Below are 18,897 nucleotides of genomic sequence, written 5' to 3' on the forward strand. Positions count from 1 at the left end.
AGTCCCAACGATGTCCTCTTATCCCGGTAACTTTGGTAAGGAAAATAGGGTAGAATCAATATGTTATATGCTTATGTTATCTTATGTTTTATGTTATTAAATGTATTATGATATGTATGTATGTATGTAGGCTTGGGCATATGACCCATATGACTAACAAGACCCCAAAAGATTATGGGCATATGACCTACTTAGCTAGTAGGACCCCACTAATCTCATGGGCATATGACTTGTTTAGTCTATGGGACCCCAAGTAATAATGGCCATTATAATAAGTGTATGTAATAAGTGTTATGATATGTCTTTATGTTTATTATGAAATTTATGTTTATGACTATGTGTTAGATTTTCCTTGCTGGGCGTTAGGCTCATTCCTTTTTGTTTTATGTGCCGGAAAATAGCTTTAGAGGCGGTAAGATTCGCGGATGCTTAGAGAATGTGTATCGATGGTGAGTGGAGGCAAGGAGTCGAGAGTTCGATTTCTCGAGGATGTAGTCTTGTTTTACTTTTTTATGGTTTTACATGTATTTTCCGCACTTTCTATGTAACTCCTTTTTACATTAAGTTATGTTTTGTTTTAAAGACAATGGGTACCCATATCCTACTTATTTTATGAAAGTAACTTTTGTCTTTACAAGTTTCTAATATATTTATGGTATTTTCGCAAATGTAAGTCTTATTAAGGTTTGTATGTATAGTTTCATTAATGGTCCAAAAGTCTAGAGTAGTGGGTCATTATAACATTTCTCATCCCAAGCAAACTTTTTGCTCCCTTTTAGGATGTCAAAGAAGGGGAGGCACTTATCAGTTGACCTCGAAATGAATCTATTAAGGGAAGCCAACCTTCCCGTTAGACATTGCACTTCCTTCTTGTTCTTTGGCGTGCTCATTTCTATCAGGGCCTTTATCTTATCAGGATTGGCCTCGATGCCTCTGAAGTTGACCATGAAAACCAAGAATTTTCCTGAGGATACACCGAAGGTGCACTTGAAAGGATTCAACTTCATTCGATACTTCCTGAGTGTGTCAAACATCTCACCAAGGTCCTTGTTGAGCTCTTTAGCAGTCTTCGTTTTTACTAACATATCATCAACATATACCTCCATGTTCCTCCCTATCTGGCTAGCGAACATCTTATTGACCAACCTTTGATAGGTGGCACCCGCGTTCTTCAACCCAAAGGGCATCACCTTATAACAGTAGAGTCCTTTATCCGTTATGAACGACGTATGCTCTTCATCCGCTGGGTTCATAGGAATCTGGTTGTCTCCCGAGTAGGCATCCATGAAGCTTAGTAATTCATGCCCCGCTGTCGCATCTACTAACTAATCTATCCTCGGGAGCGGGAAGTTGTCCTTACGACAAGCTTTATTCAGGTTTGAGAAGTCGACGCAGGTCCTCCATTTCCCATTCGGTTTTGGGACTAGTACTGAATTCGACACCCATACAGGGTAAAATGACTCACGGATAAACCCATTGGTCTTTAGCTTGTCGACCTCCTCCTTTAAGGCTGCGTACCTTTCAGGGTCTAGCGCCTGCCTCTTCTGCCTAACAGGCCTCGCTTCAGGGGAGATATTCAAATGGCGGCACATAACATTGGGTTCTATACCCACCATATCTTCGTGGCTCCATGCGAATACATCCAGATTATCCTTCAAAAACCTTATCAACCCCTCCTTCACGTCACTTGGGCATGTTGGGTTAAATGGGAATTTATAGGAACACTCGAGGAATTAGAATGATGTGGCGATTGACGGGATTGCGCTTGATGACACTAGAGGATTTAGGTTAGTCTTGAGGGCGTTTTGGACTTTTTAGCTAGGGGATAACCTTAGACCTTACACAGCTAAGACTCTAGAGTCACTTAGAAGAAAACACAAACTCTCACTCTCTATCTCACAGTTTTCTCTCCCTCTCTTGGTCCTTGAGTGGTTTGAGAATTTTAAAGGAAATTGCCCAGAAAATTGAGGATTCAAGGCTGGGATTTGTTGGGGAAAACAAGCTTAAAGACTTAGGGAATTACCTCAGACCGAAACTCTCACAGAGGTTTTCAACAAAGCTCGGATTAGGGGATCGTGCTCGGTATCGCAGTGGAACTACTACAAAATTGACATGGGATGATGATTTTAAACTGTCGTATGGACTCTCGTATGTCAGTTCCAATACTGTCATCCCATGCAATGTCACGCCATGTAAGTTATGAAACGACGGTTTAAATAAAAGTGTCATCTCTTGTCGTACATGAGACGATTGTTCCTATACAAACGTTATCTCCTGTGGTACATGAGACAATCGTTTTTGTGCAAGTGTCATCCACTGAAATAAATGAGACGACAGTTCCCACTCAAGCGTCGTCCTCATGCAGTACATGAGATGACAATTTATGTGCAAGCATCGTCCCCTGCATAAGACGACGATTTTTTGGAGACTGACGCCCCATGTAGAATATGGGATTTTTTTTTAATTTCTCTATATTCAACAACTATATTCATTCACAATTTCCAGTGTAATTACAACATAGTTCAGACAGAATCAATAGGCACACAAAATCTATAGAATTCAGTATGTTCCAAATCTAAAAATTACAAGATCAAAATATATACTTGCAACAACTATGTAAGTGCTAACTAAAATCTACAATTAGTATATTTTTTAATTCTGGTTTCAAAAGTTACTCTAGCTATGACTCATCTGCTCAAGAAACTTGGCTGCCCATTCATTTCGAGTTTCATTAATTTTGCCAAGTGTATATGTATTCGTCACACCACACTACAAAACACAAAATAAAAAACTAAGTCAGAAATTAAATTCAATAGAATTATAGTTCAATAATTATAAATACACTTACATTACTAGTTAACAATCGCATTGGTGTCTCATTCAAGCAATAGTCCTTCATCATTCTTATGTATAAAAGCCGCACTCTACTGACGATGTTTGACGAGGGCAATTGACTATTTTACTAAACATATTTTACTAAATATCTCTCTCTCTATATATAAATATTTTACTATGTAATTGCTAGGTCATGTTTGTCTATCTTTCTCCAACTCTAGGAGCCAATAACGTCCTTGAAAGGTCTCCATATAGACAAACATAGTAAAGTTCACATGTACACACCAACACACATATTAAAAAAAACAAAAACCATTAAAGATCCAAGTAAAAGCCAAAACAAATGAGAATAGAAAATATACATCATTGTCTAGCCAAAACCCAAAACATCAACAACATCCCAAAACCCATTAAGCAAAAAGAACCATTAAAACAATTGAGTTTCTTTGAGGCATTTTCTTGAATATCTTTTGTGAATTATTAATTGCAGTGAACACATTACTTAAGTGAAAGCAAATGGACTTGAATTGAAAATAGAGCACACATACACATCCAACACAAACCTATTAACTTTATTTATATACATTTAAGCTTTGCTCGCAGCCGAGATGAAACTAATGGAAATTAAAAATAAAACTTTTACTCACCTTAACAAGGAGAGACATATCCATTGATCTAAAATAAAAAACCCATGTTGCAGCAAGATCGTAAGAATATCAACACACATTCTACTATGATACTTGCCATCAAACACCATAATCTTAATTGTCATATAGAAACAAAATCAAACTCAAGTGAATTTTCATAAGTAATGAACAAAATACAACATTATGGAAGACAAATGCCCTTGTTTATCAGTCAAAACTGCCATAAACAAATTCTAAAAATGGACATAGACTTTAAGTTTGCGAAAACAAGAGCAAAAACGGTGAGGAAATAAATGGAGCGTTGAATGTAAGAGCAAAGAATGGACTGACACAATAAGAGGTATGAGAAAAGCATATATGATTATCATATAGAAAATTAGAAGTTAACTACAAACCTGACTTAATGCTCAATCCAAAGCTAAATTGAAGCTTGTTATAGTCAAAGAAGATTGTATTTAACTAAATATAATGAGTAAAAAAAAAGTTAAATTTCCAACTCCTGAGTTTGATATTAATTCCAATGACACCTCCAAATATATCTAATACAAGTAGAACAACAACATTAAATACTAATCAAAGAAGTTCAACCTCATTTAAAGATCATACTACAAACATATTCAGTGAAATTGAATATAAAATATATATTTACCTGCTACAAATAGAATGGAGAGTGAGAGAGCACAAATCCACCACTAAATATACCCATTAGAAAATAATTATAGCGTTTTGATGAGTAAGAAATTCAAATTAAATCTTAAAGCACAAGTTCTTATACCATCTATCCTCTTTCTCATGAAAAGACCAAACAATGTCCAATCATAATCCTTAAGATACATACACTAATTATTTATCAAATTTGTGATTTAATTTTCTTAATTAGAGAAAAAATATCTCACACTTTTATTTATCAACACAAATTATTAATGGATGAAGAACCACATGAATCTGATATGATAAAATAGTTCAGAGTATGGAATAGTTCTATATTATAAACAATAAATTAAATGATTCATGAAATTATTTATTATACTAAATAAGTAAACAAAAATATAATTAGAAATATAACAACAAATTTAACATTATTATATATACATTTACATAATGACTGATAAGTCCATCGAAATTTTTTACATTAACCTTATAGTAATTATGATTTAAATAACATTAGATTACAAAATAATAATAATAATAAATAAATAAATGTTTTCAATTATTAGTCAAACTATTTGAGGCTATACTATTAAGCTTCTTTAACACAAAAGTTGTCATTTGTAAGTAGGCATATCAACTGAACACATAATTATTAATAGACAAACAAACTACAATTCAAATTTTTGGAACTTTTATGTTTAAAAACAAATTGATATCACATATGCATTCAACGGTAATAGAAAGTATTTTCAGATTTAACTATATCAAAATTGGGCAGAGAATAAAGATAAAAATAAAATAAAACAATATTTAACTATGCATATAATTGAAGTAAGAATTATTTACTTATTTTTTTTTAATTGGAAAATAATAAAAATATGCCTAAGAAAAATTCAAAGCAATAAATTACATGGGGACATGAAAAATGAGTGTACTCATTCATAAAAAAGACCCATTCCGATTCCATATCCATTTATAAAGCACAAAAAAGTACAAATCCTCCATATTTATTCACTAACTAAACTATAAATTCATCCTCCTGCTTATATGATAAAATAATAACCAATGAATATCTTAAGATCAAATACATGACCACAAAAAGAGCTACAAGATATTGGGCATCCACTTTAGAGGAAGCATACATGCATATATCCTAACTACATAAATGAAATCAAGTTTAGTCTATTAACAATTACCTCTTCACCTGTCCATTTTCCTTTTGTTGATCTTTGGGGCCACTGGTCCTTCTACAAAACAATCACTGAATATTAACCATAGCAAATACAGAAAAAATGACCAGATAATTAAGGCAAGCGCTACGAATCCATTTAGTTATCAATGACCAGATATATCACAATTACATTTCAGTTACCAGTGAGAAACTAACAAAAATAAAAAAGAAAATAAAACACTTACCGCTCTTCATCTTCTCCATTAACATAGAGAGAAACCGCCACCCAAGACCCCTCTGCGAGACCGAGCCACCCACCCCCTCCGTGAGACCGAGCCACCCACGAACCTAAGCCCGTCGTTTGTGCCGTTTTCCCAAGACCCTCGAGCTCCTGTTGTTTGCGCGCTTTGCCGATGACCGACCCCCGAGCCCCCACCGTTTGCCCAATACCCATTCCCACCAATGAGCCCACATCTAGCACAAGGAAGACCACAAGCCCAGACCCAAACCTCTTCCCCGTCACCCACGACCTCTTTGCAAGACCAAGCCACCCATGACCTCTCTGTGAGTATGAGCCACCCACGACCCTCCGCGAGCCCGAAACCCTCCAACCCGTCCATAGCCCCATCCACGACCCATGACCCTCCGCGAGGGTAAGTAGATAAGGGATAGAGAGAGAGGGAGAGAGAGGGAGAGAGAGAGGAATTCGGGAGGGATGAAAGAATGAAGAAAGAAAGTGAGAGTAAGGAAGGGGCAGAGATGCAGCCGGGGGTCTCGAGATTTGGTCTGTGCTGGAGGTGTAGAAGTAGAGAGAGGAAAAGGAGAAAGAAAGTGAGAGAGAAAGAGGGAGTAGTCGGGGGTCTTGAGGAAAAAGAGAAGTGAGTGAGAGAGAGAGAGAGATTGAATCGGGGATGACGACGCGGGAAGGGGAGAGAGAAAAGGACAAATATTTTTTTTCTTTCTATTTACTTTGTTTGAATTAAAATATATTTCTTATTTGTTTCATATTTTGGTGTTTTATTAATAAATAATTTAATTAATTATAAATATAACTTAAGGTAGTTTATTTATTTTTAAAAAATGAGTTGACCAAATATAAATTTAGGGTACCAAATAGGTACGATTTGCAATTACAAGATATCGAATGAATATTATTGAAAACATAGGGTGCTAATATTATATTTTGATAAAATACAGGGTAGGAAATGAGCATTTACCCTATACAGTATTAAAATATATATTTATTTTTTATGTAAATTATTTTTAGTTTTAAAAGGAAATAAAAACACGTATTATTATTTATCAAAATTATAATCTTTTTATTTTAGTTAACTTTTCATCTTAATAAATATTATTAATTTATTAAAAGTACAATATTATAAAAATTTAACAACTAATTAATATTAATTTTTTTTAATGATTTCAATAACTCATTTTCAACTAACACTTATATTTATTAAATTATATAAGAAGATACATATTTAATTAAACTAATTTATTTTAAAAAAACATTAAAAATTTGGATAAATTGATTTATATAACTTATTTTTAACTAAGAAAATTTAGTATTACAAATTATTAGTTACTACTTGACAAGTTTTATTTCAATATTAATTAATTTTTCTGTTCGTTTTTTAAATAGTTGTTATTAGTTTCAAAAGAGAAAAAGAAAATTAGTTCTATAACATCATAATAAGTAGCATTCTTGAATTTACATTTTAAAAAAATTCTTTTATTAAATATATATTAAATAATTTAAATAACAATTAACATTACAAATTATTATAAAATTATACAATTATTTGAATAAATACTTTTTTTAAAAAAACTTATTTTTTGACTAATAGTTATTCTATGTTGCATATTATTAATTTATAATTTTTTGAAGAATATATTTATATAATATATTAAATTATAATAGAAAATACAAATTTATCCCTACTTGATTAAAAAAAATTATATTGGATGACACACTAGTTTTCGTAGAAATGTCGTCTCATTGTAAAAGTAGACATGTTACGATAGTCTTACTAGAAATGTTGTCTCATGTAAGTTTTAATTTGCATGGCACGGCAGTTCAAGAGCTACTGTTGTCTCTCGTGTGTTGAATAAGTACAGTTTTGTAGTAGTGTAGTCAATCGGCTTGAGACACAGGTAAGAAAACTGTTGTACCCGTAGAGCAGGGCATGGCCCAATTGTTTGTATTTCAGAGTGTGGCTCTATTGTTTATGTGTAACTTGTGTGTGAATATCTATGAATGCTATGCTGTGTTATACATGTTTATGTTAGAACGATGAAGGCCTAGAACGGCAAAGGCCGAAAACGGGAAGAAGCCTGGTACGGCAAGGGACCGGGATCGGCGTTGAGCACGCTGAGTGTAGGACATTAGCCTGAGACCCTCCAAGGGTGTTGTATCCGACCACTCGATGAAGAACGCGAACCAATGGCCTGGTAAAGCACTTGGGTCGGCATAGGCCGCTACATGTTTAGTCTGTTGATTATTTTGCTGTATATTGGTTTATTGATATGTTATAAGTTATACGTTGAGTTTTCTTGCTGGGTTGGACTCATGGGTGCTCTATGGTGTATGTAAGGGCAAAGGAAAGGTCGAACAACCATGAGTACGGAGAGTGTGGAGCGACGGTTACATGTTCGGCCTACATGGCTGCCACGACCAGATTTATTTTGGGAAATGTAATGTAATGGTTTGTTTTGTCGCCTAGGTCGATTGTACTAATATTTTTGAGTTGTAATACATTTTCTAAACAGTATTTTTGGGATACCAACTGCATAACTTCTTATGATTTCAATGAATGTCCAAATATTTACGTTTTATGTCATTAAATGAGTTTTATTTCAATTTAGTCACACTTTTAACCTAAAACCTCGATTAGCAAGCTAGCGGTACATTTTTAACGCACATAGTAACAACTCTAAGGAAGTAGGGCGTTACAGCTTTAAATATCCCCATTCTTCAAAAATCTCCTTTTCGATCGTGGCTTTTCACTTCGCCTACTCGAGTATATATATATATTAATATAAAACTTCACTTCCTTTTTCCCTTTTCTCCTTAACTTTCTCTCTCTTCAATAACCTTCAATGTTTCTTCAATCACTTTCCAAGCAATTCGAGACAATTTTCCAGGCATTTTCGAGTAGTTTCTACACGATTTATTCAACAATCTTCACTTCAAGTAAGTTTAACATGATTCTTCATTTTTGTAACTGTTATCTTAAAGTTCTTTGTGTTGTTCTTGAGAATACCTGAATTTTAGGCAAAAATTGTGTATGGGTTCAAAAGGGTCTTTAGGTAGTATTTAAGTGTGTAAAGACATTAGGAAGGGTAAATGAGGGTATAAAAACTGATTTTCGGTCTAACACCAAAGTAAAATTTCAATTTTGGCTTTTAAAAAATCTAGGTTTATCCCGTTGTTTCAAAGGTGAAACCTTTTCCTCAAAACACTTTTAATTTTTCACTTTTAGATCATTTTCCTCCTCTGCTCTTAGATATTAATCTGTTTATCCACAAGCACTATTAATTTTCTTGTTAGTGTTATTCATCCAATTTGACGTAGATTCTCACTTCCCCTTCTTCTTCTAAGATATTCATGCATGGTCCTTGGGTGGGTGAGAGGACAATAGATGATGGCGTCCTAGCTTTGCTGTTCGTAGACGCCCAGTATCCTTTCTTGCCTATATGCTAGATTCCAACACAACCAATTCTATCGCTCATTTATCCTAGACCAACTCCTTCTCCTAGCCGACCAAGATTTAATCCATCGCTGGCTCGAGTAAAATAGGTTGCCCAGAAATAGAAAAAGACCCCTGATCCTCACGTTGGTCAACATGCGACCAATGCTAAGGGTCAATCATCCCACCCCTATCCTGAAACCACTGAGCAACCATCTAGCTGCTCCTTAATTCTGCCTTTGTAAAAGAGGGAATAAATAAGAAGAATGTGCCCTGGTACATTGCCTCTCCTAACATCATATCAAGCAGGATGGTGGCCAAGTACCCCAAGAAGTATGACCTTCCTAGGATTACTTTGTACAAACCTATACCCGACCAGCAGGCAAACGTGCCTAGTCACACTTATAGCGCCTGTTCGAGGTACCACATCAAGGCAGGGGCAATCTTGCCCCTGCACGACTATTTATGAGGGGTGGCAAACTACTTTGATACCACCCCTTTCAAATTACCCCGAATGGGTATAGAGTGTTATCCGCACTCTTTATCCTTTATCATCACAAATAGTGTTCCCAACCCACTCCTCACGAGATCAATTATCTATGTGATCTTAAGGCCAACCCCAACCAGAATAATACGGGGTTCTTCCACTTCTACCACCAGGAGTCTGGTTGCACATTCCTGACAGATATGATTTACAAATCAAATGTAAGGAAATACTTCCAGGAATATTTTCACACGATTGACTTGGTCGTAGACAATTTTTCCTTCACTTGGGGAGGTAAACACTTCTCTTAATGACCTTTTTCCACTTACTAGTCCCTTCCTTCTGTTTGTGTCTTAGTCCATTTCTTAAATTTAGGCCTATGACTTTGACCATAGCCTACTCAATCAATGGTAGAGAGAGCCACCACCTTAGGTAGCATGACCTCTACAGAGAAGAGTGTCAAGGAGCTGGTTAGAGAAAATAATTTAAGGTTGGTCGATCTTATAGAGCCCCACCAAAATGTGAGGGAGTCAACTACCAGAAGTGCCACTGGGAAGGCACTAGAGAGCATGATCCCTCCGACAAACATCAAGATGTCTCCCAATCACCCAAGTGTTGACCAACTGCGGTTTCCATAAGGGAGCCTGGCCCCATTCCCCAATCAACACCTATTCCCCCTTCCACAGGAAGGGAAAAAAAAATCTCCCCGAGCACCCTGGTCGGGTAGACGACTCTAACGACGTAAACAGTATGGACCTTTTAATATTTTAAACATGTTTCCTATTTCGAATATTCTGTTCAATAGGGATCGCAACTTTATTTCTTCGATCGGTCGCTTTAATTCAGAATTCTTTGAGGTCGATAAAGTTTGTAGCAGTAGTAGCTTAGAAAATGTAGTGACCAATAATTGTAGTTACGGTATATAACTTAGATTTTTTCTTAGTTTGTTTTGAATTATTCTTATGAATATTTAACTAACTATTGCTATCATCTGCCAGTCATGCCAGCTAAAAACGCCTTCAACATTTACTCCTTGGGTAGCCAATCAACTGGCTTTGAAAGTTCAAGCAAAAAAGAGGCTGGAGGCACAAGTGGGGTTCCCCAAACAAAAAGTTTCGAACAACAGAGACTCACCCTCCCTCAAAGATGAAAACTCCTCCACCTTCTCCTAAGCATGAGTCTTCCAGCGAGCAGGTGGGAGAACCCTCGTTGAACAAAATGTTGACCAATTCATCCAACTCAACAATCGAGAAGCTGCAGAAGGTGGCGAAACATCGTCTCTGCTAACAGGCATTTGCCTCTCTCTCCTCGTTTAAAAACACCTAGGTCACTGGTCATTGTTTCATTGAGCTTCTTAGCATAAGTTTTCTTAACTTTATTTTCTCTTCTCGATGCTTATTATTTTCGCCCATACTAACTTATTTTTCAAATTTTTATGTTGATTGTAGTCAATCCTCACTATTAATAATGGGTGGCACCTTGTCGAGGAGGACAACCCTAAATTTACTGAGGAGCATAAAAATTGGGCAAGAAAGCAGCAAGCTGCAGAAGAGGCAAATAAAGCCCTCAGTGAGGAGCTGAAGAAAGCAAAGGAGGATTTGGAAAAAACCCATAAGGTAAAGGAAAAATACCAAACTACATTTGAGGTGAACCATGCTGAGGCAGTCAAGTTACAGGATGACATGGTCCCCAGTCAAATAGAGGTAAACGAGTTGGAAGGAAAAGTGAAACAAGTCGAGGAGACTAATGCGAGAAACCTTGCACTACACAAAATACCCATTTTCATAACATAAAAATATAATAGTACTGAAAAAGTATTATAATATACTTATATGTGGTAAAAGGAAAAAATGGCGGTAATTTATTTTGGGTGCGCGCCCTTGTAAAAGTTATATTTTTTCCTAGCTAATTCTTTTTTAATTACATTGTTCGTACTGCCCTATTTTCTTCTTCGGCTACATCTCCGAAGTCAATCCCCGTTTTCTTCTTTGGCTCGCATATACTCTCTCTCTCTTCTTTTTTTTGCTTTCTTTCTTTCTCTAGTTTCCTCTTATTTGACAAAATCCTATTTTGCTCAGTTTTTTTTCCCTTCTGTTTTGTTTGTGCCGGCATTGTTCTTTTATTATTATTTATTTTTTTATGCGGCTCAAATCTTCTTCCTCCCGACCTAGGATTTTCAGAGAAGTCTGTTGGGATTTCTAGGGTTTCTCGAGCTAGATTCTCTCTCTTTCATTAGATGACTCTCCATGCGCCGCTGGTTAGCGGCTTCGTCGACTAGTTCTCTAAATCATTCTTGTATTCCATTTCTTTTTTCTTCTTGAATCTTTCCAGCGTTTTGGTGTTCATTGATTGAATTGTTTTTAGTTATGGTTTCTCGATTAGGGAAGGGTGGATTGATCTCTTCTTGAACTGTTGTTTCTGTTTATTGAGGCCTTTTTCGATTTGAATGGCATTGGGGGATTTGATGGCCTCCAGGTTTTCGCAATCTTCGGTGGCGTTTGTTTCGAATCATTTGGAAGAAGAGTACGTTTTGAGCCATGATGATGTTGATTTAAGTTCGCAGAGAATGGATTCGGAGACTACTAGTAGTGGTTATGGCAATGGCACCACTGCCACTCCCACGAGTATGGCTTATTTGCCTCAAACAATGGTTTTGTGTGAATTTCGGCATGAGGCTTTTCAGGCTTGTCTTCCCATTGGTCCATTAGATAGTGGTTTAGTCTCGAAATGGCAACCTAAAGATGAGTTTACTCTTATCTTTTCAACTAATTTCATTTATTTCTCTTAATTGTTTGTTAAAATGGGGTTCTGTGATGTACCTTCATCAATTTGAAATTCAGTTGATATATAACATTGGTTGTGCCAAATTGTGAGTAGAATAACTACTAGTTTTTGTAATCCTTTGCTTGCAAATCCTTTTTCAATGGCACTGCAGAAAGCTCATGAAACAATTGGGAAAAATTTGAGTGCTCAGTACGAAAGGTGGCAACCAAGGGTGAGGATATTATTGGATTGTACAGAGTTCATATAATATTGTCTTAGTTTTAAATTTTTGGTTGAATATAGAGAAAGTTTCAGTTGTATCGAAGAAGAGTGAGAGAGAAAGAGATAGATAAAGAGAGATGTTGTCGATGGCGTCTTCATCATCGTCGTCTTCAGCTACAGTAGTTGTAGAGAAGGCGACCAGCCATCTTCTGATAAGTCCTCATTGGACTATGAACATCGATATATGTGATTTCGTCAATTCTCATCATTGGTACGTAATCTATTCAAAATCAAACGCTTCAAGACCAAACATTCTTACTCTTGTTTTCGTTTTTTGGAGGTTTGACTTTGATTTTTGTTTCTTCTTTGGGCGTATGATATGTTTTAGAAGGAAAATTTATGACTGCTGTGTTTAATTTTCTTTTTCGTGATCGATTTATTAATTTTTTATGTTTTCTTTTGAGCTTTCTGCAGAAATTTTAGTCTTTCATTGTGGGTTGAAAGAAATTTAAGATTAGTCACGAAAATTTGACGAAAAACATGTGTATGCATTTATTTCTTTCACTATTTTTTTTCTGGTAAATAGTTTAAGCATGGCTCAAGGAATCCATTTGAAATTGATTATATACTGCTTTTAATGTCATTTTTCAAGTAAGAGATTTTTTTTGGTGGTTCCTGTTAAATTCTGTTAGTCACTCTTTCCACCAACCATCTTATTTCTTAAACTCTAATGTATTTAAATTCCAATTAGAAACAAAAAAATTTGATTTTTTCATTTATTTCTTCTTCTGCTGCTTACCCTTTCCATAAAACTATCAATTTGAATGTGCAGGCAGGCAAAAGATGTTGTAAAAGCTCTGAAAAGAAGGTTACAACATAAGAACTCAAAAGTTCAACTACTCTCTTTGATGGTAAACTTAGCTTGAACTTCTAAATTCCTTAATTTTCATTTTTCTATTGAAAAATTTGGTATTTTTATATGTATAATAATGTATATATATTTATATATGTATATTCTACCAAAAACCCCTTTTTTTTTGTGGTCAATCTTTTCTAACTGGTTTGTTCAATTAATTCGGGTTCTGTAGCTATTAGAAACAATGGTAAAGAACTGTGGGGATTACGTTCACTTCCAAATTGCCAAGAGGAATGTATTAGGGGAGATGATCAAAATTGTGAAGAAGAAGGTAAGTTTTAAAATGTTTAAATACACCATTTCATAATGAGATTAGCGCTATGTAACAGTGCTCAATTGATGTTGTGGGTTCCACTTAATATCAAATTTTACTATGTGGCAATGCTGATGGCGTACCACATAGGTAGTGCTCTACCGCCATTGGTGAGATATACAGTAACATCTAATTATTGAGACAATATTATTATTTTATAGAAGTAAGTATTCAATTAGGTTTAAATTGCATAATTATTATGTTTGTTAAAGGTGCCTTTATTTAAAGTGCAATACCGATAAAATGGATATTTGGAAGACTTTTTGATGTTCCATTTGGCCATTCCTCACTGAGTATGGTCGTTAAAGTAAATTGGTAATTTATTGAAGCATAGGCTCAAGTTTCATTTATGAGTGTGCTTTGTTTGTGTGTAATGAAGTACCAGCAGCACTCTATTCTCACTCTCTTTTATATTCCTTCTCATTGCTTGACATGTGAAATCTTATTACCGTAAGATGAAAATTAATATTAAGACATTAGCTTTTTATTGCTCTTGTCGGGTAATGAAAGGAGTGAAAATTGTAGAAGATAGTGAGAAAAAGAGCATTGTTCGCATTGCTCTATATTCATGTGGAATCTTATTACAAAAAATTATAATTTAGTATTAGGATACTAACTTTTTTTTTCTACATGCTAAGAAATGAGAGAGAGAGAGAGAGATTAGGAAGAAGAGTGTTGCTAGCAGTCTCACTCCCACATATATATATTTATATATACAGTTACAGTGTACATCCTTTTCATACTGGTTTTGTATAGTTCATCAACAATTCTCATTCTCCACATATTTAAGTTGTCCGAATTGTTAAGGATATTATTTTTGCCAAACAAAGTTGGATAGGCGTTTATTTACCCGTCTTTTTGTTTAGTAACTGTTTTCCAAACTTTTATTGGTGGAATTGTGTTCTCTTCTAGTTCTCTATGCATCTAAATTATTTTCTCTGATTAAGAATTTGTATGGATTGTAACTTTTGAAACACGTGGATTGTAACATTCAAGTAGATATCCAAGTGAGGGAGAAAATCTTGGTCTTGCTTGACTCTTAGAAAGAAGCTTTTGGTGGGCCTGGAGGAAAGCATTCTCAATATTATTGGCCATATGATGAATTAAGGGGATGCATTTAGCTCCATCTTTTAGATGCTATGTGCTCTTCCTCCCTGTGGCGCTAACTCTAGAAGAGTTCTTTTTTCCTTTTAAATTGTTCTCACCTTTTTAGGTTTGATATGGAAATTTGATATTATGAGGTTTGATTGGCATCAATCACCTTTTCAAATAAAAATTCACCACAGCCTTTACAGGGTTGATGGATCCTATGTTTTTTTTCTTTCTAGAACACAATATCAAATGGTTAAACATGTTGTAGCTGCCATTTCAATATTTTGACCCTTAAATTTGTTTGTTTTTTAAAAAAAAGAAATTACTTGAAGAGCCAGTCATAGCTATTTGTACACTTTTCGTGACTGTGTTAGGGACTTACTAGTTGGAAATGATAATGATCACTATTCTTAGTATCCCACTGTTTCATAACTGATATAAATTTGTTAACATCCTATTATATTAAAATTTGTGAAATAGGTCTCTCTGTCTCTCTCAAATCAAATGAATTGTTATCCAATAACAGTGAATGGAATGAATGACAGTGTTTTAGAGTAGAATTTCCCAAACGTTCATTAGACGCCGTCCCTATTTTTACACCTCCTGCTTCACATCAGACCATGGGTCGTCCTCAACCTGGATATGGAATGCCTAGCAATGCTTCAAGAAGGCTTGATGAAACTATGGCTACAGAAATTGAGAGTTTGAGGTGACAATTTTAATGCAGTTCATGATCTAGATATTAGGTTTTGAAAATTTTTTGTCTTCTGATTTTTTTTTTTTCATAAAGCTTGTCAATCATGGAGGCTATGCAGAGTGTTCTGGAACTCCTAAGTGACATGCTATAGGCAGTAAATCCTGGTGATTCAGCGGTGTGAGCAATGAATTTTTTTCATCTCTATGATCTATGATATGAGCTACTTGTCCCCTTTTTTTAATCTCTATGAGCTACTTATCCCTGAAACTTAATGTGGTTCTTTTTCCATTCTGCTCAGGCTGTAAAAGATGAAGTGATAGTTGAGCTTGTTAATAGGTGCCGCACCAACCAGAAAAAGCTGATGCAAATGCTCACTTCAACTGGGTTAGTTTCATCTATACAGTCGGGATATTTAATTAAGAATAATTTGCTCATTGTATTTTATATTACTGTTTTCTTGGTGTGCCCTTTTATGCTGTGCATCTTTACAAGGATTGATAGTCATGCCAGGTTGATCTAGTGAAGGATGGGGGACATACATATTTCATCAGGTTTCTTGATAGCCAGGAAGCATATCAGAACAGCGTGCAATGGCTGTAATTGTGGATTGTCACAGACGGGGTCAAGGTTCTTCCATAGTTAAAAAATTATATAGTTTGGATAATTAATGCTATGAAATGTCCTTGTTTTACCCTCTAGACAACAGAGCGGACATTGCCTTGTTTAAAATTTTTGGTGTGGATGGTAGTGTGCCAATGGAGCTGTCCACTGCCACACCATGATTTTATCTGTGACTGCTGACACTGACACTGACACTGACATTTCATTACAACCACAAGTCACTTGTTGTAATTTTGTACTGTTATGGTCCATCTCCATGGCTACCAGATTATTGTTTAGCCGTATCCATACATAATTTTAGACCTTATGCTATAAGCTACTGCATTCATACATATATATTTGGATATAATTGTAGATTTTCTATCTGTTATAAGCTACTGAATCCATACATATGCAGGTTCTAGCTACTATACATCTCATTACCATGATTTGAATTTTGTGTACCACAAGCATATTGGCAGCTTGTTCATACTCTTGAGGCTGCTCAAACAATCATGCTCCTCCCGGGGCAGTATTGTAATTTGTTAACTGAGCTAATGAAGTTTGATTTCTTTTCCATCCTGGCAGCTCTAGGGAGATTTTCCTTTGGTGACAACAATCATCTCAAGTCAATTGCTACAGCATATTGGAAGCATACTGGGTCTCCTTTGAGTTCCCTGCCTTCTTTGGCTCATAGAAGAAGTCCAAGTAGTGTTGTTCCATCTCAGATTGGTCCAATATTGAGAGTTGGCACTGACAGCTCGTCTCTTGTTCGAGATGGAAGGGTCTGCACTAGCATCCCTCTTGCTACTTCTGGATTGGCCCGATCCTTTGGCATCAACTCCTTTTGGATTGGCCCGATCATCGTCGTGGCTTGATATGAATGGATGAGGTATTTTTTTTCTGCCAATTATATGCCAGGACAATCTTATTTGTTGGAATACATGTTTCTTGTTATATTTGCGTAATTACTTATTAAATGAATTGTTATGAACAGGCAATGCATTAAATAAGCTTTTAATGGTCTTGCTTGCTTATTGACTGCTTTTGATGGTCTCGCTTTCTTTTTTAAAGTATAAATAATGCCTTAGAGGTGTTTGAATGAATGCTTCACTGAGATATATGTGAATAAAGGTATTTAGTCTGAACATATATGATAGGTTAGGTGTAATATATTCCATCATATTATGTAGGGTCATGAACTTGTGTGTCTGTATGTGTTATCACATTCATTATCACCTCCCTATTGAGAATCCAACGTGTGGATGATGCATAGATACATTGTTCTTACTAATTTAAACTCGATTCACTAAATTCTTTTAGATAAATGTTTATTATGAAGTGGAGTTTATACGCATAGTATGCTGCTGCTGTTCTCAGAATCTTGTGATTATTTTTAGGTGCAAATTCTTTAGAATATTTGAATAGGGCCAATAATTTGAAAAAAAATATATTTGCTTCTTCTCTTAACCAAATTTTAGCTTACCACTTGCCATGGCTTCTTTCTCTTTTGCTCATACCCAATATTGCTACCATATTTATAGATACATTTGTACTAGACATGATAAGATTTTCATCTTGTCTTTTTATGGTCCAAGCATATAGAAGCACCTTCGTATTACAAAGATGCCTCACAAATTCTAATCTTCTTGTCTTCAAACTTTTATTCTAACTCACAGTTTCAGCTAATTTTGTAAAAATATGAAATTATCTAGATCAAGCCCTTTTTTCAATTATGGTGTGAAATCAATGTTAGGCATTTTTTAAAAGCTAATGTGCTTGTTTTTATTTATTTATCTCTTTTCTTTTCTATGTCAGAAGACATAACGAGGAAAATCAGAGGAAACGGAAACACAAAAAAATAGCAAAAACTATAAGTGCTCTCTAAATTAGAGGAACAACCTCATCAAATTTTAGTACATTACTCGAATCTCATCCCTAATTAAATTGTTATTATTTTTTTGCTTTCATTTCTTTCCCCATACCCCTAAATGGAGATTGTTTATGAACGTGGAGATTGTTTTATTCTTTGTCATGCATTTTTCTATGCATGGTACATATCAACATTGTTGTATATTTTTCCTTATTCAGTAATTGACCACTGTTATGATTGTAAGATACCTTGCCTAATTTATCTACCAAAGTCGGGAATGACTTTAAAAGTTAAAAGAGAAAAGGCTGAATTGTTAAGCTCAAATTGCTGTAACTATTTAAGTAGTTAAAAGTAAAAGACTCCAGGGCTAAAATAAAATGATTTGTGGATTATATTATAAGTAAGCTATCATTTGTGTGAGTATTTTTATTTGAAATAAGTAATCAAAGTTTTTGTTTTGGTAACACGTGTAAGGAAACATGGTAGTTCATTATGAGTTTTGCATTATTATACAACACATTGCACTTTTTTTGTACACTTGATACCTTCTTAGTTGTAACATTATCTCAAGATAAAAGCTTGAAGGAATTATTGGATGAAAGATGTTCACCTTGTGTAGGAACATCATATCCTTATTTATATGGACTCTTTATGATTTTGAAAGTGCTTTCTTTCTGTATAAATTGGCTGCGTTTTATTTTCCTTTTACTAGCACAAGCTCTCTGTTTTGTATGCTTGATTCTTGATTACTGGTTTGAGTTTAAATGGGTATTTGCTTCAGGTGTATGAGAAGCTTCTTGGGAGCCAATGCTTTAAATGCTTGTAGTGATTTCATGAAATGCAGAGAATGAAATTCTTGAATATATTATATGGACTACTGAAAATTTGTAATTGACTACGAATATGTATCACTGTTTTGTAATTACTAGTTAGTGCCCAAATAA

The 18,897-nt window shown here is 35.0% G+C and overlaps 1 protein-coding gene and 1 long non-coding RNA gene across 2 annotated transcripts; one reads left to right on the plus strand and one right to left on the minus strand.

Moving 5' to 3' along the window:
* Positions 1-1,902: 1,902 nt before the first annotated feature.
* LOC133801771 (uncharacterized) lies at positions 1,903-6,215 on the minus strand. The gene is made up of 3 exons (XM_062240022.1): positions 5,550-6,215; positions 5,330-5,380; positions 1,903-2,769 (listed from the first exon to the last, which is right to left on the minus strand). The coding sequence occupies exons 1-3, from the start codon at positions 5,930-5,932 to the stop codon at positions 2,760-2,762; spliced, it is 444 nt and encodes a 147-aa protein (XP_062096006.1). The 5' UTR covers positions 5,933-6,215; the 3' UTR covers positions 1,903-2,759.
* Positions 6,216-15,352: 9,137 nt separating this feature from the next.
* Positions 15,353-16,055, plus strand: LOC133801277 (uncharacterized). Its single transcript, XR_009876809.1, has 3 exons — positions 15,353-15,492; positions 15,574-15,864; positions 15,991-16,055. It is a non-coding gene; the product is annotated as an uncharacterized LOC133801277 (long non-coding RNA).
* The last annotated feature ends 2,842 nt before the right edge of the window (positions 16,056-18,897 follow it).

Source organism: Humulus lupulus, chromosome 9, assembly GCF_963169125.1.
Source record: "Humulus lupulus chromosome 9, drHumLupu1.1, whole genome shotgun sequence".
In the NCBI taxonomy this organism is placed as follows: Eukaryota; Viridiplantae; Streptophyta; class Magnoliopsida; order Rosales; family Cannabaceae; genus Humulus; species Humulus lupulus.